The sequence below is a fragment of the Mustela putorius genome, unplaced genomic scaffold (assembly GCF_011764305.1).
Source record: "Mustela putorius furo isolate JIRA1106 unplaced genomic scaffold, ASM1176430v1.1 tig00000275_pilon_pilon_pilon, whole genome shotgun sequence".
Taxonomy (NCBI): domain Eukaryota; kingdom Metazoa; phylum Chordata; class Mammalia; order Carnivora; family Mustelidae; genus Mustela; species Mustela putorius.
The window spans coordinates 6,990,572-7,013,732 of record NW_025421341.1 but is presented as its reverse complement, the minus strand read 5'-3'; the positions used below and the strand labels follow the sequence as shown (position 1 = coordinate 7,013,732).

The window sequence follows — 23,161 nt, the reverse complement described above, 5'->3', positions numbered from 1 at the left end:
TGAAGCTCATGTTGCCAACCGAATGAGAGCCATCATGAAATAACATTCAATTTTTGTTGTAAACTACCTGGGTTTTATGTAATAAGCTATACATGGAAAAATACTTTAAAAATTGGTGAATTTTTTTAATGCTATTTTTAAAAAAAGATTTTATTTATTTATTTGACAGAGAGATCACAAGTAGGCAGAGAGGCAGGCAGAGAGAGAGGGAAGCAGACTCCCCACAGAGCAGAGAGCCCGATGTGGGGCTCGATCCCAGGACCCTGGGATCATGACCTGAGCTGAAGGCAGAGGCTTTACCCACTGAGCCACCCAGGCACCCCTGAATGCTATTTTTTAATCACAATGACTATTAGAAGGAGAAATCACATTAAAAGCCAATCTTTGTCTTAACATTTTATGCATAATATGTCAATATTATCATCTATGTTCTTTCAAAATACACAAATGTAGAAGTTAAAGTTAAGGCAAAGATCAGGGGTGCCTGGGTGGCTCAGTTGGTTAAGTGTCTGCCTTAGGCTCAGGGTCATGATCCCAGGGTCCTGGGATCGAGACTCACTTCAGGCTCCCTGCTCAGCTGGGAATCTGCTTCTCTCTCTGCCCCTCTCCCTGGCTCGTTCTCTGTCTGAAATAAATAATTTTTTTTAAATAAAAGATTAAGCATTTAAAAATATGTGCTTATCACGATAACTATGTGTTATCATTAGTTAATATATCAGATCAGAGTACTCCTCATGTTTCAAGTTTTTACTTAAATTTTAGTTAGTTAACATATAGTGCAATATTAGTTTCAGGAGTAGAATTTAGTGATTCATTACTTACATACAACACCCAGTGCTCATTATGACAAGTGCCCTCCCTAATACCCATCACCCATTTAGCTCATCCCCCTGCGTCTCCCCTCCACAACCCTTATTTTGTTCTCTATGGTTAAGAGTCTCTTCTACTCTGCCTTCTTTCCTCTCCCTCTCTCTTTTTTTCTTTCAGATCGATGTACTCTAGGGCAAGGTACATTGTACTGATAGTGGGTCCAAGTCCATATTTCAGTCTTCTTGCCTTTTTTTTTTTTTTTTTTTGGTTGGCTGTTTTCATGATTAGATCACTGTATTTACCTAGTAATGTTGCTGACAAGAGTTCATAGCTCTGTTACTTTCTTCTAGTCTCTTGTTTTTGCATTATCGGTATTAGCTTCAATCAGCACTTTCTTTGTAAAAATCTTTCTAAGCCACTTATCTACTTCATGAAGATTAGTTGAGGTAAAACTAGTAGATAGTAAATTCCACAAACCAAGCACATACAACGTACAGTCTGTAGCAAGTTGGTGAAAAGTTCCTTTATTCTCTCCTTTGGAGAGTAGAGCTCCTGCTTTCCCTTCAAGATACCCTATTTACTATAAATTCTACGTGACCACTTGGAATCCACCAAATAAGGGAAAATCTCACTGTCAATTTGTACAATAAACTTCAGCAAAATTGAATTTATTTTTATTAAACATGAAAAAAATATATATGTAAGTTTAAATATTTTCTCTTCTCTCCCTGAGTTGTATGCATCCCATTTGGGGGGCCATCATGTTAGAAAATGAGTCTATTCTCTGATAACCAAATTTTTAAAGGAAGAATGGTAAATATTACCAGAAACAGGGAAGAGAAGAATGAAGGGTGGGACTCAAATTACTTTTCCTAGAATACTTCTCTCTACCCCCTAATTAAGTGGGCCTTGCCAATGTTTTATGTCTCTGTGAAGCTAAACAAATTTACTTTAATATGCAGACTGCACATTTCCTTTAAAACCCAGTATAAAGCATATTCCTTTGGGGGTGCCTGGGTGACTCAGTTAGTTAAGAGTCTGACTCTTGATTCCCGCTCTGGTCATAATCTCAGGGTCATGAGATTGAGCCTGGCCTCAGGCTCCGCACCAGTGCTGGAGTCTGCTAGAGATTCTCTCCCTCTCCTCCTGCCCCTCCCCCATTCACATGCGCTCTCCCTCTAAAATTAAAAACATAAACAAACAAAAAAGGAAAGCATCTTCCTTTCCACAGTATCATTAAAATCTACATTTGACTGAAGCAGCAAGTGGGTACTGTAAACGCACCCTATGGCTGTAAATAGACACTGAAGAATAAGTTCTGCTCGTCTCTTCTGCTTCCATCATGCCGATATGCTGCAACCCCTTCTTTCCCTTTTTTGTTTTCTTCTAATTTGTTTCTTCTATCATATTGGCCATTCACGTGTATAAATACTAATTGTTCCCATGTTTTTGTCTTTATGCACATTTTCTATACCACCTTGTCCCCTGATGTCCTCTATGTTACTTTCTTTTCCTCTCATGTTTTTAAAAAATGTCTGAATCTTTTTCAGTAGGTGTATCAAAATAGTTTTGTTCAAAGTACAGAAAGACTATGAAATTACTGTAAAATTAGATAGTTTTGACATAAGATCTAAAAGAATAATTTTATGGCATCTTATAGTACTTACTACATACAACATGTTAGGTAACTGAATATGGTGGTTATTATGGAGTCATAATATGAGTTAGATTGAAAATCTAACTCTGGAATTTACTAGCTGTGCCATCTTAAGATTTGTTACTTTACCAAGGACATGCCCTACATACAAAATGGAGCTAATAATATTTTTACATGTAATCATCTAAAGTGTTTATTTATGAGGCTAGCAAACACATAATTAACATTATTTCCAATTGTGCTTCGGTCATACATTTTAAGAATGAATATTACATTTAACTGGCTCCAATCCAAGTAATGGCAAGAGCTAAGACGACAGTGGTTTGTATTCTCTGCAGCTCCCAAGGAATTCAGGCAATAGTTTTCAAATAAAGAAAATATAAGGAAAAACTTTACTCCTTGCTTCCAGAAAAAATTATGATGGATAAGAAATACTCTAAAATAGAAGAGAAAAATAATTGTTATTCTCTGTTATGAACATGTCAAGCACTGCACTTTCTTTTTTCACCTAACCCAACAAATGAATTTACTTATGGGTATTCAGAATATCTACTGTTTTTAATTTAATGTTTTAACTAAGTTCAATACCTAATATGGGGCTTAAACTCATGACTCTGAGATCAAGAGTCACACTCTGCTGACTGAGCCAGTCAGGCATCCTGGGTTATCTACTTCTTGAGTGAGCATTGGTAGTTTTTGTCTTTCTAAGGCCATTGTCAATTTCATCAAAATTTATTTACATAAAGTTGTTTGCAAAATGCTTTTATTGTTTTAATGTCTCTAGAATCTATAGTAATGTCTCTACTTTCATTACTAATATTTTTTTTTTTATCAGTTTGGGTAGAGTTTAAGTCTTATTAGTTGCATCCCACACATTTTGGTATTTGCGTTCTCATTTTATTCAGTTAAGAATTTCTAAATTCCTGAGATGCCTGGGCAGCTCAGTCAGTTAAGCGTCTGCCTTAGGCTCAGGTCATAATCCTAGGGTTCTGGGGGTCAGTCCCACATGGGGCTTCCTGCATAGCTGGGAGCCTGCTTCTCCCTTTGTCCCTCCCTCTCCACTCTTGCACCCTTGCTCTCTTTCTCTCAAATCAATAAAAAAAAAAAAAAAAGATCTTTTTAAAAAAAAAGGAAAAAAAGGAATTTCTAGTTTCCCTCACCCTCTTTTTTGAGCAGGGGGTATTATAAGTGTGCCATCCAATTTCCAAATATGGATGGACTTTTCAGATACTTTTAGCTTCATTTCTTTGTGATCTGAGAATATGTTCTGTGTAACTTCAGTCCTCCTAATTATATTGTTTTATGGCCCAGAATATCATCTGTTGTGATAAATGGTCCATGTGCCCTTGAAAAGAATGAATGTTCCATTTTGGAGCAGAATGGTCTATAAATATTTTATCAAGCTATAGTGTTATTCAGGTTTTCTATAGGCTAGATAATCTTCTACTTTTTCTATCAATTTCTGAGAAAGGAGTGTTGAAACCGTCAACTTAATTGTGGATTTGCCTATTTCTCCCTTTAGTTCTATTTGTTTCATATAATTTAAAGCTCTGTGCAACTTCAGGAACCCCTTCTATCTTTTACTTCAAAACCCCTGTTGGTTGTCATACTTTATTGTAATGGCCTGGTTTCAGATCACTAATAAACAAATCTGGACATATTTATAAAAAAATAAAGCTCTGTGCATATACATTTCTGATTTTTATGTCTTAATGGACTGAATCCTCCATTATTGAGAATAGTCTTTATTCTGAAATTTATTTTGTCAATATTCTTTTTGTAAAAAGATATTTATTTGAGAGAGAGAGTGGGAGAGAGCTTGAGATGGGAGCAGCAGACTCCCCATGGAGCTGGGGGCCCGGTGTGGAACTCGATCCTGGGACTCCAGGATCATGACCTGAGCAGAAGGCAGTTGCTTAACCAACTGAGCCACCCAGGTGCCCTATTTTGTCAATATTCTTTTCACTACTGTTTGCACAGTGTATTTTTTCTATTACCCTATGTTTTAAAGGAGTTTTCATGTAAACAGCTTATAGTTGGGTCTCACTTTTTTGCGTAAGCTGAAAATTTGTTTTAATTGAAAGATTTTAGAGTTTCACTTTGACCATTCTATATTTAATGTAATTACTCATATGATCAAATTTAAATCTAGCATCTTGCATTTGTATTTTCATATCGTTTTTTATCACCTGTTAAACACTTTCCTTATCATTTGCAGTCTTTTTTATTATTCCATTTTACCACAGCCCATTTACACTATTAGGAATTCTTGTCTCATGTATTTAGCGATTTCTCAAGTCTATGTTTACAAAGAAATTTATAAAGAAAAAAAATCACTCTAGAGTTTTGTATTAACTTGTTATTCAAGCAATAATATTACCACTTCAAGAAGTTGAGTTTAGGGACGCCTGGGTGGCTCAGTGGGTTGAAGCCTCTGCCTTCAGCTCGGGTCGTGATCCCGGGGTCCTGGGATCGAGCCCCGCATCAGGCTCTCTGCTCAGCGGGGAGCCTGCTTCCCTTCCTCTCTCTCTGCCTGCCTCTCTGCCTACTTGTGATCTCTGTCTGTCAAATAAATAAATAAAATCCTTAAAAAAAAAAAAGAATTTAAGTTTATGCTTCAACTTAACTTATAAACTAATTAATCAAAATTTAAAAATCTGGGGCAACTAGGTGGCTCTGTCAGTTAAGTCTTCAGCTCAGGTAATAATATCAGGGTCCTGGGATAGGATCCCACACTGGGCTCTCTGCTTAGCCGGGATCCTGCTTCTCCCTCCCTCTCTGCCCTTCCCCCCGCTTGTCCTCACACACTCACTCTCTCTAGTAAATAAATACTAAAAATATATTTTTAAAAGTTTTATTTATTTGACAGAGAGATCACAAGCAGGCAGAGAAGCAGACAGAGAGAGAGGGGGAAGCAGGCTCCCCACTGAGTAGAGAGCCTGATGCCCGCAGATCCCAGGACCCTGAGATCATGACCTGAGCCAAACGCAGAGGCTTAACCCACTGAGCCACCCAGGCGCCCCCCAAAAATCTTTTTTTAAAAAATTTAAAAATTCAATGTGGGAAGAATGTGTAGTTTGTTATTAGAGATATAGAAAAAAATGTCAAACTTCTCAAATCATTGGGATAATGAGGACTTTAATGTAAGAGTAGATAATATCACAATAAAGACAAATGAACACGATATATGATATGTCAGTCAGAACTGGGCAGCAAGTGTTTTACAGCATAATCTAAAGGACTTGCAGAGGACGGTTAAAAACAGCAAGGCTAATTCCCATTTAAAATTCAGAGTTCAGGGGCGCCTGGGTGGCTCAGTGGGTTAAGCCACTGCCTTCGGCTCAGGTCATGATCTCAGGGTCCTGGGATCGAGCCCCACATCGGGTTCTCTGCTCAGCAGGGAGCCTGCCTCCCCCTCTCTCTCTGCCTGCCTCTCTGCCTACTTGTGATCTATCGAATAAATAAAATCTTTAAAAAAAAAATAAAATAAAATTCAGAGTTCAGGGGTGCTTGGGTGGCTCAGTGGGTTAAGCCGCTGCCTTCGGCTCAGGTCATGATCTCAGGGTCCTGGGATCGAGTCCCACATTGGACTCTGCTCAGCAGGGAGCCTGCTTCCTCCTCTCTCTCTCTGCCTGCCTCTCTGCCTACTTGTGATCTCTCTGTCAAATAAATAAATAAAATCTTAAAAAAAAAAATTCAGAGTTCATCCATGTTCATAGTGGCATATTCACAACAGTTAAAATGTGGAAGCAAACCAAGTGGTCACCAATGGATGAATGGAAAGACAAAATGTAGTATATACATACAATGGAATACTATTCAGATTTAATAAGAAATTCTGGCCATGCTACAGTATGGATGAAATTTGAGGATATTGGGATAAGTAAAATAAGCCAGTCACAAAGAGATAAATACTGTAGGATTCTATTTATATGAGGTACTTTTGAGTAGTCAAAATCAGAGAAAAAAAGCATAATGGTGGCTGCCAAGGGCTGGGAGAAGGGGTAATGAGGACTTATTGTTCAATGGCATAGACTTTCAGTTTTATTTCTACTTTTAAATTTTATTTATTTATTTATTTTTAAAGATTTTATTTATTTATTTGACAGGCAGAGATCACAAGTAGGCAGAGAGGCAGGCAGAGAGAGAAGGGTAGAAGCAGGCTCCCCACTGAGCAGAGAGCCCGATGTGGGGCTCGATCCCAGGACCCTGGGATCATGATCTGAGCTGAAGGCAGAGGCTTTAACCCACTGAGCCACCCAGGTGCCCCGGACTTTCAGTTTTAAAAGGTAAAAAGATTTATGGGGATGAATGGTGGTGATTGTTGCACATTTGAATGTATTTAGTACCACAGACTGCACACTTAAAAACAGTTAAAATGACAAACTTTACCACACTAAAAAAATCTTGAAAAAGCAACAAACAAAATCTTTTTGAACATACCCACTTGTTCAAATATATGCTGGCTTTCTGCCAAATGCAGAATGCACTACCGCTGGTACTCAGTCTCCCCATATATTTCAAACCAAATCTTATACGGCTTAACACATTTTTTAAAAAGTAATCCCCACAGCTAACATGGGGCTTGAACCCATGACCCCACGATCAAAAGTCTCATGCTCTGCCAACTGAGCCAGCCATGTGCCCTGAGACTTTTTTTTTTTTAAAGAATGACAAAAACAGACTAGCACATTGTATTCTTACTTTATTAAATCTTATTTGTATTTTTTAAGGGAAAAACACACAGAGTAGGCTACATTGAAGAAAGCTTATTTTTATAAGAGAGTTAAGAAGCCTTTAAGATACTTCCAGGTACTATCTTCAGTGATGCTTCTTTTCTTTATTCTGGGACTCCAGGTAATATTCAGCCCCTACAGCTACCACAAATGCTGCAAATCCCCATTTGAATCCTTTTAATATTGCACCAACAAAGGAAACATTGTGTGCAAAGCCACCCATGTATCTCCAAGCTTCATTGCTAGAGGGGAAAAAAAGGGAAAAATTATAATCACATAAAAATTACATACATTCACTAAAACAGATTTAATTTTCATCTTTCTAATAGACTTAAATGTAACCTTATATAAGATAATCTAAGTGGATCATAGTATGAATTTTTCTGTGACATAAGATAATTAGGTCTATATGCCCACATTTCACACATAAACAGAAGAAAAAGACTTGATGGTTTCACAGTCATTAATACCTAAGATTTTACAGAATTCCTAAATACAAGACTCACTTCAGGCTACTCATGAGAGGTTGGCTGTGTGACTTTGCCCGTACCAGTCATTACAGTAACATTTAAAGAGGAAGTTAGAAACTTGGGTATTAAACCTAGCTCTGTCACTTACATTCACAACTTTTTAGGGTAGTCAAATTACTTAACCTGTCAGGGCTTGCTTCCTCTTTTACTCAATGGTGATTATTATCTACCTTATAGTGTTGTTATAAAGATTCAACAGGGTAATGTATGATATATTTTGGCAGAAGAAGAGTATGTAACACTTAATATTACTATTCTTCCAGAGAATCAAGGGCTTTTCCCTGTCATAGCTGCCTGAGCTTTAGAAGACTTCTTAATTAAAAAAAAGAGGACTGACTTTCTGCTCTGGCAATCATTCTTCTGAGTATCCTGAACAGAGAAGTAAACAGAATTCAGAGAGCTGTAGTAAAAAAAAGTCTACTCTCACAGGTAGGGATAAATGAGTGGAAAAAATTATGTTATATGGAAACCCCCCCCATTAACTCTAAAAATCTGACTTACTAGAAAATATGAGAGTTAATCAAATCTAATTCAATACCAAAAGCAAAGACATTAGAAGAAAACTACAGGGTAATATCCTTCATGAACACAGATATAAATATAATTTTAGAAAATTGATTCTAGCAACATATAAAAGGATAATATATTATGATGAAGGGTTTCCCTTAGGAATGCAAGACAAAAAAAAAAAAAGGAATGCAAGATTGGTTTGATATTTTAAAATCAGTAAGAGTAATTCATCATATTAACAGAATGAAAAAACTATGTGAGCATCTCAATAGATGCAGAAAGAGCATTTGAAAAAATTCAACACTCAAGAGAAACTCCAAAACGCCCTACAACGAATATACTTAGTGGTAAAAGACTGAATGCTTTCCCCCATTTAGGAACAAGGCAAGGGCTCCTGGCTGGATGGATCAGTTGATAGAGCATGTGACTTTTGATCTCAGGGTCCCACACTGGAAGCAGAGATTACTTGAAGAGATAAATTGAAAAAAAAAAAAAAGGAACAAGGCATGGATGTCAGCTAATGCTTTTATCCAACATTACACTAGTATTATATAGTACTAGTAGCCAGTGTAATAATGCAAGAAAGAAAAAGTTTATGAATTGAAAAGGAAGAACACTGATTTTAGACAAAATGATCATCTATTAAGGAAACTCTAAGAAATTTATAAAAAAAAAATCGGCTAGAACAAAAATGTGAATTTACCCAAGTAACAAGATACAAAGTAGATGTATAGAGCTCCACTGTATTTTCACATATTAGCAGAGAAAATTGGCAATTTAACACTACCATTTACAATAGCATAAAATATGGAATAATTCGGGATAAATTTAATAAAATAGATTGGTTTTTTAAAGCAATAAAACACTACTGAGAAAATTCAACAGAATCTGAACTGTCCATAGACTGGAAGGGTCAATATTGTTAAGATGTGAATTGTTTCAAGTTTTTATTTAAATTCCAGTTAGTTAACATACAGTGCAATATTAGTTTCAGGTATACAATATAATTGGAAAATTCAACAGAATCTGAACTGTCCATAGACTGGAAGGGTCAATATTGTTAAGATGTGAATTGTTTCAAGTTTTTATTTAAATTCCAGTTAGTTAACATACAGTGCAATATTAGTTTCAGGTATACAATATAATTGATTTAACTTGTTAAGACATCAATTATCCTCAGTTTGGCTCTGAGTTAATGTGATTTTTAATTGAAATTCAAGCAACTTTTTTATAGAAACTGAAAAGCTTGTTTTAACATTCAAATGTAAGTACAAAAAACCCTAGAATAGCTAAAACAATTAAAAAAAAAAAGGAACACAGATACTGATCCTTTAGAATAAATTCTATCTAAATTATTTAATTATTCTTACCGGCCCCATGGGTCCCTTAGCCCTCGTGCAGCCAGCCTCTCCTGGACAGTTTCTAATGGCGTCCCTTCTATCTTCCATTGTCTGTAATCTGGAAGTTCCAGTTTACTATGGCCATGTTCATGCCCATGTCCGTGGGCCATGTCTAAAGGATAAGATTAACACAAAAGAAAACTATGCCAATCATAGATATTAAATACCCCAATACTGTTGATGTTTTAAAAGGAGAGCCAATAAATACTTGAAAATTCTGAGTTAACAGGTTTTATAAAACAGTATCCTATCACATAACTAGTGTATATTCACAGAGAATATACATATACAAAATATAAAAAAGAAAAAAAAAATCAATAATCCTACCACTTGGGACACCTGGATGGCTCGGTTGGTTAAACATCTGCCTTTGGCTCAGGTCATGATCCCAGTGTCCAGGAATGGAGTCCCACATCGGGCTCCCTGCTCAGTAGGGAGCCTGCTTCTCCCTCTACCCGCCTCTCCCCCTGCTTGTGTTCTGTCTCTTTCTGACAAATAAATAAAATCTTTTAAAAAAATAATCCCACCACTCAGAGATAACCATTTACTGTTTTGTTCCTTTCTTCATTGTAAGGAGAGCTAATATTTATTGTGCCCTATGTGCCAGGTGCACCAGAGTGCTTTAACATGTATTAAATCCATTACTCCTAAAACAACTCTTTGAACTTAAATTACAGTTATTATCATCATTTTACACATGAAGACAATGAAGCTCCAACAAGGTAAGGAACTTTTTGAAGGTAACAAAAACAGTAAATGGTACAATTGATTTTGAACTTCGTAGTTTGGTTTCAGAGCCCTTGCTCCTAAGTTCTTTTCTCCCCAAAGATTCTATTTATTTATTTATTTGGCAGTGAGAAAGACAGAAAGCAATCACAAGCAAGGGAAGGAGCAGGTAGAGGCAGAGAGATAAGCAGACTCCCCAATAAGCAGGGAGCCGAATGTGGGGCTCCATCCCAGGACCATGAGATCATGACCCAAGCCTGAGGCAGATGCGTAACCAACTGAGCCACCCAGGCATACCTGCTCCTAACTTCTAAGCAATACGGTTTCCTTCGCTTTAGTCCTTTCACAATGTGTAAATATGCATAATGAAAATGTACATACTATTTTGTTGCCTGCATTGTTCAGAAGATTCTTTTAAAATGCAGTGTTACTGTGTTTAAATATCTATGATCACAAAAACTTTTTCTGTAAAGAACCAGATAGTAAATATCCTGGGCTTTGTGGACCAAGAGGTAAAATCAAGGATATCTTGTAGGTAGTTATATAACAAGAGGAAAAAACTTTACTGATAAATTCAAGATATAATAACAAGTGACTACAATTTTTTTGTAATATAGGTCAGATGAAACAAATGAAATTCCTTTTTCTGGGGATAGCATTTTGCTTAACTGGGGCTCAAAGTTAGGGTTCTTTAGTCAGCAAATTCATTCCAAATGTTCATCTGTAAAAACCATTCTTAGCTCATGGGCAGTATAAAAACAGACAATATGCTGGATTTGGCCAGCAGGCTATGGTTTGCTGACTCCTGAACTGTATCAACAGAGACCTTAGGACCCCTAAGGCTCTTTAAATAAAATATGCCTGTAATGGTTACAATAAAGACTTCTGTTTTATTAAGTGTTATTTTTTAAAGTTTATTTATTCATAATCTCTACATCCAACACGGGGCTTGAACTTACAACCCAGGGATCAGTAGTTACATGCTCTACTGACTGAGCCAGCCAGGCACCCCACTAGTGTTATAGTGCACTACAGTGCATAGATAATGTAAAAATAAACTTCAGTTCAGTCCCGAGTTAAATTGCTATGAATTTCAAATTAAGGAGGTATGAATTAATACCCCTTTTGTATAAGGTTAGCAGTAGCAAGTCTATAATCACTGCTCTCCAGAAATAAAACCAAACCAAATAATTATTACCATTATGCCTGCATTTATAACTCTGAGCAGGCCCAATAATAGGGCAGGGCTCTTACACTGCATTTTAGAAGACAGAGGTAATTATTAGACAATGTATACTAAAGATATATCATGTGAAATGTTCATTCCATTAAACAATAGTCCCCAGAATATTGGAGGGGGTGTTATACATAGTAATTCTGACAAATTAACCAACACTTTATATTTAAATATATTAAGATAATCACAAAACATTATTTTGATGTTTTTTACTTTTAAAAAAGAATGAAAACCAATTCTCACCAAATGCAAGTTAAAACAACATTCACAATTTCAGTGAAACATTTTATTATTATCTGGTGGATTCAATAATAGAGGGAAAAAAATTACCATTTCAGATTTCAAGCTGATTTTGAGATTCAATACATTATTATAAAAGAAATACTTTAAGAAGTGTTTCATTAGTATATCTTGGTTTCTTCATACCATGTTTACAAAAAAAAAATTTTTTTTAATGTTTCATTTCAAAAGTCTTTAAAGAGATTACAAGACAAACCCCAATTTTGGCAAATGTCAGTCCTAGAATGCTAACCCTAATTGAGTATCAACATACCTGGAAAAGAATACAAAACAAATGTCAAAATCTTTTGGTGAAATAGTTTGATTTTGAGAATAAAAATGAAGGGGCTCCTGGGTGGCTCAGCTGTTAAGCATCTGACTCTTGATTTCAGCTCAGGTCATGATCTTAGGGTTGTAAGATGATGCCCTGCAACGGGCTCTGTGCTGGGCCTGGAGCCTGCTTAAGATTCTCTCCCTAACCCTCCCACCCGCATTTAAAAAAAACAAAGAAAAAAAACAGAAAAATGGATGCATTACCATATATGAAGGCTATTTTTAAATTATAATATTACTATGTTCAAAACATTAAGTAATCCGGGAGACATTTTTGAAAAAAAAAAAGAAAGTATATATATTAATTTCTCTTCATTTCCTTTAATAAATTCAATGCATTTTCTCTTCTACCTCATTAAAATATTTCAGAAAGCGTCCCTTTAAAGGCATTTACTAAGTAGAATATTTTAATGACTTTTCAAAGAGCGGAACAACACAATTTCTAGGGAACTTTTCATTTTCTTTTAAAAATTATTTCTATTTCAAAACAGCCATAAATCGGGACGCCTGGGTGGCTCAGTTGGTTAAGCAGCTGCCTTCGGCTCAGGTCATGATCCCAGCGTCCTGGGATCGAGTCCCACATCGGGCTCCTTGCTCAGCAGGGAGCCTGCTTCTCCCTCTGCCTGCCATTCTGTCTGCCTGTGCTTGCTCTCTCCCCCTCTCTCTCTCTGATAAATAAATAAAATAAAAAAAAAAAAAACAGCCATAAATCAAACAATGATATCCTGATCACTTGAAGGAAGTTTGGAATTCTACTTCAGCGCAGACTTTGGTGCTATACAGATTGAATCCTGGATGCACCACTGATAGCTATAAACTTCTGGGCAAATAATTTAATCTCTCTGAACTTGTTTTCTCATATAACATGAGGATAAAGCCTACCTTGCAAGATTGTGAGATTTGTAGGAAACACATCACATTGTGTTTTTACACCCAGGTGATGAGAATGCGACTTAGTTAGCACAACCACTGTGAAAAACTGGTCTGAACTAGAAACGTCCAACATCTGAATACCTTATGGTCTAGATCTGCACTATTCAATATGGTTTTCACTAGCACTCTAAGTGTGACCAGTGCAACTGGGAATTACAACTTTTATTTAATTTTAATTAATTTAAATTTTAAGTTGGATTCTCAAATCATTTACTAGAAAATTTTAGTGTGTTTGGAACAATTTAGGTATATGGATTTATTTTTTTAGTTGTAAATTTTGCAAAATATAAACATAGATCAAGTGTTTATATTTATGACAACTTACCATACAAACATATTTAAGTGTAAAATACATCAATTTTGAGACAGTATAAAGAAAATGTAAAACATTTCATTAATAACTTTCAATACTGATTACATCTTGAAATAATACTTTGAATATGCTGGCTTAGACAAAATATATAATTAAATTAACTTTGTTTCTTTTTATCTTTGTAATATAGCTACTAGAAAACTGTAAATTACATATGAGTCTTGCATTATATTTCCATTGGACAGCACTGTTATTAAAAACTTATGTGTGGGGGCGCCTGGGTGGCTCAGTGGGTTAAAGCCTCTGCTTTCGGCTCAGGTCATGATCCCAGGGTCCTGGGATTGAGCCCCGCATCGGGCTCTCTGCTCAGCAGGGAGCCTGCTTCCTCCTCTCTCTCTCTGCCTGCCTCTCTGCCTACTTGTGATCTCTGTCAAATAAATAAATAAAATCTTTAAAAAAAAAAACCAAACTTGTGTGTGTAACTATATACACACACACACATATATATTTTAACAATAGATCTATTTTATAAGAATCTTCTTAGGTTTATGTGGCTAACCCCAAACTGTAAACAATTCAAATATCCAACAATAATAACGCATCATTTATGGAAGTCACGCTATGGAGTACACAATGAAGAACCACATGCAAAAGTATGAACAAATCTCACAAATAATGAACAAGGTTTGAGTTTCAAAAATACATACACTTCCATTCTATTTATATAAACTGAAAAACCAGACAATTCATTTTTTTTTTAAGAAATGCACCATAGATGGAAAAATTAAAGCAAAAAAAGTGAATGTTTATCACAAGTTAGGATGGTGGTTACTCTTGGTGGAAGAGACAGAATCACAGAAGCTCATACAGGGATCATCTAAGGTAGTACTTTTCAGTCTACTTTTAATTCTTGCACCCCAAAGGAGCTTTTTCAGATATTTTTTTCCTTATCACATTCTCACCCCCCGCCCCAGTGAAATTTTAATACCACGGATATACCATACTTATCTGCTAAGGTACCATGGCTCTTTGGAGGGCCACAAACCATAGCAGTCTTTAAGATTTTTTTCACCTTTCCTCCAAGAGCCAATTTTCATCTCTTTGAAGGATAATCACGTCTGCTGAGAATGCAAGTTCTATTACTGGCAATGTTTTATTTTCTAACGTGAGGGGTTTGCTTAATTGTAACGCTTTTTTTTTTGTATTTTGTAAATTTATTGGGATTATACATAAAGTTTTGTTTGAAAAATGGGATATGTTGTTTTAAATATTTGGATACCAGACTTTTTTTTTTCTTTGATGTTTTAAATTTTTTATTTTTTTAAAAACATGTATTTTTATCCCCGGGGTACAGGTCTGTGAATCGCCAGGTTTACACACTTCACAGCACTCACCAAAGCACATACCCTCCCCAATGTCCATAACCCCACCCCCTTCTCCCAAACCCCCTCCCCCTAGCAACCCTCAGTTTGTTTTGTAAGATTAAGAGTCACTTATAGTTTGTCTCCCTCCCAATCCCATCTTGTTTCATTGATTCTTCTCCTACCCACTTAAGTCCGCATGTTGCATCACCACTTCCTCATATCAGGGAGATCATATGATAGTTGTCTTTCTTAATTGTAACTCTTTAAACATATTTATATTTTATACACCCTTCTGCTATGGATATTTCACAATAAAAACTAAAATCAGATAAACGACAGATCATGCCAAGGATTCAACATCGGATAATTATTTTAGTTTCAGAACGGTTCAGACAAAAAACAGTAAGTTTATTAGTTCAACAAAGAAAACACCTATAATCATGAAACTTCTAAAAAGCTAGCTACCTGTGTTTGGAGTGAATCTCTACTTTCGTGGAGATCGACTCCACCTCCGCTAGGGGGGCTGGCATACCTTCCCTAACTAGAAAATAAGAGGATAACGCCACTCACAGTACATGTAATTTTATGGTTTACCAACGACCTTCAAGTAGATAACCCAACGAGCCCTCATTTTTAAAACCGTGACGAAGGGCATTAAAAAAATAAAAGACAAGTGAACTTTTAGCGTCTCCTCCAGTCTCTGCGCCTACGTATGTGCCATTTAACAACAGTAATCACTCTACAAATGGATGGGATTTTGTACCCTGCTTTTCTCACTTTAACGTTATCATAAACATTCACCCCAGAAAAGCCTTACTTGAAACCATACGTGAGTGTTGTGAGGCAGGCATTGCAATTATTGTCATTTTAGGACTTTTCGATTTGGAGCTGTTCTGCCTTTATTCAATTCGGAGGTAAACCAGAAAACACAGGGCGGGGGGTTGCAGGTGGGAAAGGAGGGGGAGGGCGTGTGGACCGAACCACAGTAACTCTCACCGCATCCTTCCACAAAGTACCCCTCACTATCGCTACTTCTTCGATCCCCTTCCCTCGAGGTACCTACGCTCAAGGCCATTCTCCATTTAGCCTTACCCTTTTCCACAATCCCCAGAACAGTCTCACTCTTATTCCTGACCAAGAAGCCTCCCACCAACTCTCATTTACCTGACAGCAAATCTGACCTCTCACGACACTCAAGAGTCAATCTTCCAGCCGGCGCCAAGCGGAAACGGAAGTTGTCCCCTGCAGTGCCTTACGGCAGGAAAGCGGAGCGGCCATTTAACGTTCCGCACCAGGTCACGGATTCCTGGACCGAGGGCGGACGATATGAAGGGTGCTGGAAGTCGACATTTTTTCCGCGCATCTGTGCATAGGGGGTCCGACTGAGGTAAGAATAATTGTAGAGGAGAGAATGGGAGGGAAGAGGCGATGTTTTCCTTGCTGGGAGACCGGAATCCTTAGACACTGCACAGAGGGGAGGGCCGCGAAGATGCTCCAGCCAGTAAGGGAGGCAGTTGTTAGAGCGTGGAAGCGGCCAATGGGAAGGCTGGTTGTTGCGCTGCAGTTGGCAGGCTGCTGCGGGAGGCGGTGGCGGTGAGAAGCCGGAGGCAGCGGGGTGACAGGTAGGCGGCGGCGCTGTCTTTGGGGGACGCGGAGTGCTAGATCAGGAGGGATTTTCTCCTCGGGCTGCGGGAACCGTAGAGAGGATGTGACGAGGGTGGTCTTGGAAGGCGGTAGCTGGAGAGTTGGTGGTTCCGGAACCTCGCGTAGACCAGGTAGCAGCTTGGGAGGGTCGTGAGGAGAAAGCCGCTGAGGCTGGTGGAGGCTGAACCTTGCGGGGCGACGTGGGGGCCTAGGGCGTGAGGGGCTGCGGTGGCAATGGCAGAGAGAGGAGAGAGGCGGGAGCCAGACGACATCGTGAGGGATGGAGGAGTTCCTTGCACGAAGCTCTAAGAAAAGGACGAGGCATTGCAGGCACCGGAGAGAAATCCTGGAATTGCTTCTTATGGCCATTTCTCAGGGTGGGAAGGGTGTGTGGAGAAGAAACGTAATTTACTGGCGGCCAGATCCTTCGAACTCTTTATAGCTATACATTATGTAACCCTTGGCTGTTATTTACCCAAACAACTAGGTTGTCGCCCTTGGAAGAGGAGGTCTTGCAACCTAGTGATGTGTTAGAATAGTTTTTTCCTTGGTTTGAGCGCTTACTACGTCGGCAGGCTCCTATCGGTGAAGAAGCATGAAGGGTAGTCGGGAAGCTTATCCCAAATACGGACTTGGGCTGAGAGAAATGTTAGTTTGAGACTAGGAGCCAGGTTCGTGTTTTGTAGTTCATGAATTTGGTTTGACGGTGACGGCTGATTATAAATATATATATTTTTTAATCTTCAGGAAAGTGGAGAGCCTCAAAAATCTATTGTTAGAGGTAAGTGCAAGTTGGAAAATGACTAGAAAATTAGTTGTTAGATCCCCCCCCCCCATATTGTGGATGTTAGGGACTGAAAATAATGTGGTGGTTTGAAGGGGGATAGGGTGGGGAGAAGAAGTCATCTTTTAAGTAATTTGCTTACTAGGTCTGATAAACTAGTTATGAATTATTTCTTAGGTTTAGGAAGTATGCTCTTTGAACCTCTCCAGCTGAGGTAAAACGTATTTACAGACACAATGAACTGTAAATTATTATCTTTTGTCTGAGTTTTTATAATTGTTTGCACAATGGAATGTAGAGTAAAACAGGAATTTCATTATTTGTACGGAAGGATGAACTACATTTAAAATTAGATTTTATAACACACTGGAAAACTTTAAAAGAAGCATTATAAATTGATAACATGTAAGCTGACTGAAATGTAGCCTTTACCTGAGAAGATGAGGACTAATGTAGTAGAGCAAGTGTGTAACTTTCCTTTTTGTATTAATGATAATTTACATTAGTATATCCCAGAACCTAAATTAAAAGATTCATTTTGTTTTAAGTATCATTTGGCAAAAAGAGGTGGAGTTTGTTCTGAAATGTTACTACGGAGATATTTATCAAGACTTAAGTTAAAAATTTTGATACTTGGTGTTTCACTCTTTGTCTTCCTATCTTTTTTGCAAGAGTGGTACTATCTAGTCACAAAGAATACTTTCTGTTTTAGGTAGAATTCTGTAGTGTGAGTACCTGTGAACAAATCTCTGCTTTTGTGCAGGGTGGTGTGTGTGTGTGTGTGTGTGTGTGTGTGTTCCTGTGTGTATGTGTTTCTTCTTCTTATGTAACCAGCCTACTAGGGCTGTCTTAGAGAACTAATGGCTGATTTTAAATGGCCAGTAGGTGTCATTGTAGAATGCAACGAAGTTGCACATTGAGTGGGAAATTACCCAGTGATTTAAGAAACACTAGTCATAATTAGAATATAATAATAATTGGCTTATTATTTATGCATCATTAGAAGCCCAGTTTTCTGACATACTTAAGTATTGGAGTTGTTCATAAGGAATTTGAAACACTGGCTGTAAAGAAGTATCATTTTTGCTTTAAAATAGACCTTATTCAGAGCTTCTTAAATCCACCTCTTAAGCCATCTTGACATGCAGTAGGGACTTAAGATTGATTGTTTTTAATTCTCAGCTTTGGTGTTTAATAGTAGTTTATTAAATTCTGTAATGATTAAGATTTTCAGCTTGACTGAGCTTTATAATAGAAAAACCAATGCTGTTACATAATAAAAAGCTAAAATGATAAAACATGGACAGAAAGTCTCTAAACAAGTTCTAAGCTGGACCAAAAAAAGTACTTTGCTGTTGTTCTTTTAATTCAAGAACAGAGGAATTTCTGTCTTTCATTCCCTGAGGTTTCTTAGTTTTTTTGATGTCCGAAATAGCTTTTTTATATTTTTATCTGGCTAGTAGACTATGTGCCTTTCTCAGGATGATGAACTGAGTATTTGTCATTGTCTAAAATATAACATCATGAATTCTGGAGGGAGCTGACACAGAAAGCTCTGAAGGTGGCTTACAACTGGTGTGAATATAGCCCTTAACCTGCAGAGCCTTCTAAGATCTTAGCTCTTTGTAGCTCTGGTCCTTTGTCTGCTGTTGATACAGTGTTAAAAAATAGAGTTGGACCTAATTCACAAATTCTCCTGAAGGTGGAGAGTTACATATGTATCAGAATAACCTGGGAGTTAAAAAAAAATAGGCATACACATATACCTATTTTATCACCTCCACTTCCCTTCAGAATCTCAGTGGTAGGAGGAATGTGAAGGGAGGTAGATACATCGTGAAGGAAAAAAAGATCTCCTAGGTAATATGGTTCATCACTGGCTTCCACTTTAGAATTAGTGATCTAATTTATGGCTCTCATGTTTGTGGGATGAAATAGCAACAGTATTCACTTGAAAGAAAGGCCTACTAAATCTACCAGTATTTTTATAGTTCAATAAAATTTCACCATTTTAATGTCATGGCCAGGCTAGATTTTCTGACGAGCAGCTAAAATTGTCAAAATAAAAATTGTCCTGAATGTTTTGGATTAGTTTTTTCTTGACAGCTGCTTTCCATAAACCAAAATAATTTCTTCCACAATTCAGACCTGTGCTAATTTGTACAGATGTTGAGTCATATCTTGTTTTTTTATTATCTCTGAAAGCTGTCTAGTTTTAGAATTAAATAGCACTGGAAAATACAAATTGGAAGTTTTCTTGATTAAAGTTCTTTTGGGATATTGCTATGATACAATGAAAATGCACATTTATCTTTTGTGTAAATATTTACTAATATATATGTTAATATATGTTAAAACTTGAAACTGTGAGTGTGCTGAATATAGGCCCTTTTTAGGAATTCATGATCCAGTTGGGAAGGGTATGTGCTATGGTGAGTGCTGTGAATTGTGTAAGACTGATTCATAGACCTGTACCCTTGAAGCAAATAATACATTATATGTTAATTTAAAAAATGAAAGAAATTCATGGTCCATCTTTAACAAAGTCTAAACTTTTCTGTTTGGGTCTCTGCCGTGGAGACAAGTATAAGAAAAAGTAGATGAGTAGACTAATTTTGGAGAAAGATGTAAAAACTCAATTATGTAATGTATTAAAAGGTATGACTTTGATCACTTACAGAATTATAGTTCTTTCTAGGTTTGAAATATAACTGCTAAAAAAATTCATAAACTATGGTAAGTGACACTAATTTATTGAATGACAAAGCATGGGTTACAAAATATTTATTTTGTTCTATGTAAAACACTTAACTCCCAGAAGTATTTGAATTCAGTTTATCTGTCACTTTTGTTATTATGGCCCCTTAACTCTTTTTTTTTTTAAATTGAGGTATAATTGACATAATCCTTGATTCCTGATAGTGCTTTGTCTTAATTTAGACTTTTGTTAGCTACCAAGATTTGTCATTTACTTCTTTAAATTCTTTTCCCCATATATTTTTTGAAAAAATATGTGGAGGGAGTTGTATGCTGAGTGGCAAATGAAACTAATCTTTTTATATGTCCTTTTGTATGGAGGATTAAAAACACTTTTTTAATCAGACTTTATATTTTAGAGCAGTTTTAGGTTAACAGTAAAATTGAGTGGGAGGTACAACAATATACCACATACCCACCCACACACATGTATAGCCTCCTCCATTATCAGTCTACCCCATAGAGTGGTACATTTGTTACAATTGATGAACCTAAATTGATACATCATTATCACCCAAAGTCCATAACTTACAGTAGGGTTTGGTCTTGGCCTTGTACATTGGACAAATGAAAAGTGACATGTATCCACCATTATGATTTTTTTTTAAAAGATTTTATTTATTTATTTGACAGAGAGAAATCACAAGTAGATGGAGAGGCAGGCAGAGAGAGAGAGAGGGAAGCAGGCTCTCCACTGAGCAGAGAGCCCGATGTGGGACTCGATCCCAGGACTCTGAGTTCATGACCCGAGCCGAAGGCAGCGGCTTAACCCACTGAGCCACCCAGGCGCCCCACCGTTATGATTTTAAACAGAGTAGTAGTGAGGCTTTTTAACCAGCAAATATTCCTTTTGTAGTTTTTTTCTTTCTAAATGAAAAAGGGAGTGGGGAGTATACCTCTGTACTTTCTACTTGATGATTGTAAAATCTAAAGTTAGTATGAACTTGCAGTCTGTCACAGCACTTACTATTTATTGTTTGTGGAAAAAAAACTAGAAGGAACAAATGTTTCTGTTCAGAATTCTGTGGTCAAATCTCTTCTCATTATGTACCTTGTTCCTCTGATTTTATTTGCTCCGTTAGCCTCTAAATGTGATGATACTTAGGTCTGTCTTTAATCCAGAGCTTTTCCTTGATCTCTGGTTCCTGTTTTATAATCTAATTGCCTGCTAGATGAGGATGACTTGCAGGTCCCTCAAATACAGTATGTCTTAAAGTGAATTCATATTTTTATCTTTTATCATCTCATGTGCTGAAGCTGGAACCTGGTATTATCTTTGACACTTTATTCATGTATCCTTCATCTCAACAATGCTGGCTTCTGTTGACTGTACCTTTTACTACTTTTTAAATTTCATTTACTTCTCTCAATTTCTACAGTCTTGAGAAGTACGAAGAGGGCGCCTGGGTGGCTCAGTGGGTTAAAGCCTCTGCCTTCGGCTCAGGTCATGATCCCAGGGTCCTGGGATCGAGCCCCGCATCGGGCTCTCTGCTCTGCAGGGAGCCTGTTTCCTCCTCTCTCTCTGCCTATCTCTGCCTCCTTGTGATCTCTGTCTGTCAAATAAATAAATAAAATCTTAAAAAAAAAAAAAGAAGTACAAAGAGTTAGGACTTAGAGGTGTACTCTCTGGATTAGAATTCTGACTTCACATTTGTAGCCTCAGTTTCTTTGTCGTTAAAAACAGAGTAGTACAACTGCGCAGTTGCATTCTTGGGCATTTATTCCAGAGAAATTGAAACTTATATTCACATAAAAATCTGTACATGAATGTTCATAGCAACTTAATTCCTAATAACCCTAAACTGGAAACAATTCAGATGTTCTTCAAGGGAATAGTTAAACAAACTGGCACATTTTATACCGTGGACCACTATGCAGCAATAAAAAAGAATGAACTGTTGATACATGCAATTTGGAAGAGTCTTAAATGAAAAAAAGCCACTCTCCAAAGGTTATATACTCTATGACTCCATTTATATAATGTTCTTAAAATAACAAAATGATAGGCCTGAAGAGTAGATTAATGATTACTGGGAGTTAAAGATCAGGGAGAGGGGAGCCTCTTGATAGAACAGTCTGTATCTTGATTGTGGCAACAGTTACACAAATAAATATATATTTTTTATATATGTGTGTGTGTATATATATATATATAAAATAAAATTGTATAAAACTGCACACACAAGTGAGTGGCTTTATAACTGCTGATATCTGAATAAGTCTGTAGACTGTGCCAGTGTGAATTTCCTGATATTTTACCATATTTATGCAAGATGTTTCCATTGGGGGAAATTAGACCAAAGGTACCTGGGACCTCCTGGCACATATTTTGGGAACTTCTTGTGAGTCTTTTTATTTAAAAAAAAAATAAAAATTTTATTTTAAAGGGTAATTAGATTAAATGAGCAAATGTAAGTAAGGTTCTTATTACAGTATTTAGTACATCATAAATACATAGTAAATGTAGTAGTAGTGGCCCCAGCAGCAGTGATAGTTCAGGCCTCTCATCTCTTTCTAGGCCTTTCACTAGGACCATTCCAACAGTCTTATGGGTCATCCTTGAGTCAGTCTTACCTCCTGCCAGTCCATTCTAGAGTGCAACAAGAGTGTTCTTTCTGAAGTACCTATCACATATTACTTACTTCATGCAAAATACTTCAGTGGCTCCCTGTTGTTCTTTCATACATTAATTTCTTTTCTTTTCTTTCTTTTCTTTTTTTTTTTTTTTTTAAGATTCTTTATTTATTTATTTGACAGAGAGAAACGCAGTGAGAGAGGGAACACAAGCAGGGGGAGTGGGAGAGGGAGAAGGCTTCCCGCGGAGCAGGTAGCCTGATGTGGGGCTCTATCCCAGGACCCTGGGATCATGACCCGAGCTGAAGGCAGACGCTTAACGACCGAGCCACCCATGTGCCCCTAATTTTATTTTTTTAATCATAGTGGAATGAAGCATTGGAATCAGCATTACCTCGGGGATACTACAGTAGGTGAATTGAAGATAAAAAAAGAAAAATCTTGAGTGATTTTTCTCATCTTAAGGAACTATTAAGTATTGTTATTTTAAAGTTGGGATTTTGTTTGTTTTAGTTTTTTGTGGTTTTTGGTATTGGTGCCCAACACACTGCACCAAAACTTAATGGCTTAGGGC

The 23,161-nt window shown here is 37.1% G+C and overlaps 2 protein-coding genes across 15 annotated transcripts in view; one reads left to right on the top strand and one right to left on the bottom strand.

Annotated features, from left to right (window-relative positions):
- Positions 1-7,159: 7,159 nt before the first annotated feature.
- On the bottom strand, positions 7,160-16,131 carry NDUFB3 (NADH:ubiquinone oxidoreductase subunit B3). The gene is made up of 3 exons (XM_045078546.1): positions 15,993-16,131; positions 9,614-9,755; positions 7,160-7,445 (listed from the first exon to the last, which is right to left on the bottom strand). Exons 2-3 carry the CDS (start codon positions 9,751-9,753, stop codon positions 7,289-7,291), a joined length of 297 nt encoding a protein of 98 aa, XP_044934481.1. The 5' UTR covers positions 9,754-9,755; positions 15,993-16,131; the 3' UTR covers positions 7,160-7,288.
- Positions 16,119-23,161, top strand: part of FAM126B (family with sequence similarity 126 member B) — a 76,488-nt gene continuing 69,445 nt past the window's right edge. For 2 of the 14 annotated variants that reach the window (XM_013062305.2, XM_013062301.2), the window contains exons 1-2: positions 16,376-16,450; positions 17,220-17,253. The gene's annotated coding sequence lies outside the window, so the exon portion shown is untranslated. Of the gene's footprint in view, positions 16,216-16,375; positions 16,451-16,479; positions 16,604-17,219; positions 17,254-19,944; positions 19,993-23,161 lie in introns of those variants that run through there. The other 12 variants (XM_013062304.2, XM_045078545.1, XM_004764145.3 and 9 more) reach the window with 10 other exon arrangements.

What these genes read in the sequence shown, in the direction of transcription:
- NDUFB3 (XM_045078546.1), bottom strand. Translation starts at nt 9,753, where the DNA reads ATGGCCCACGGACATGGGCATGAACATGGCCATAGTAAACTGGAACTT. An exon ending in CTAAGGGACCCATGGGGCCG is followed by an intron (nt 7,446 to 9,613) that starts GTAAGAATAATT and finishes TTTCCCCTCTAG; the next exon opens with CAATGAAGCTTGGAGATACA.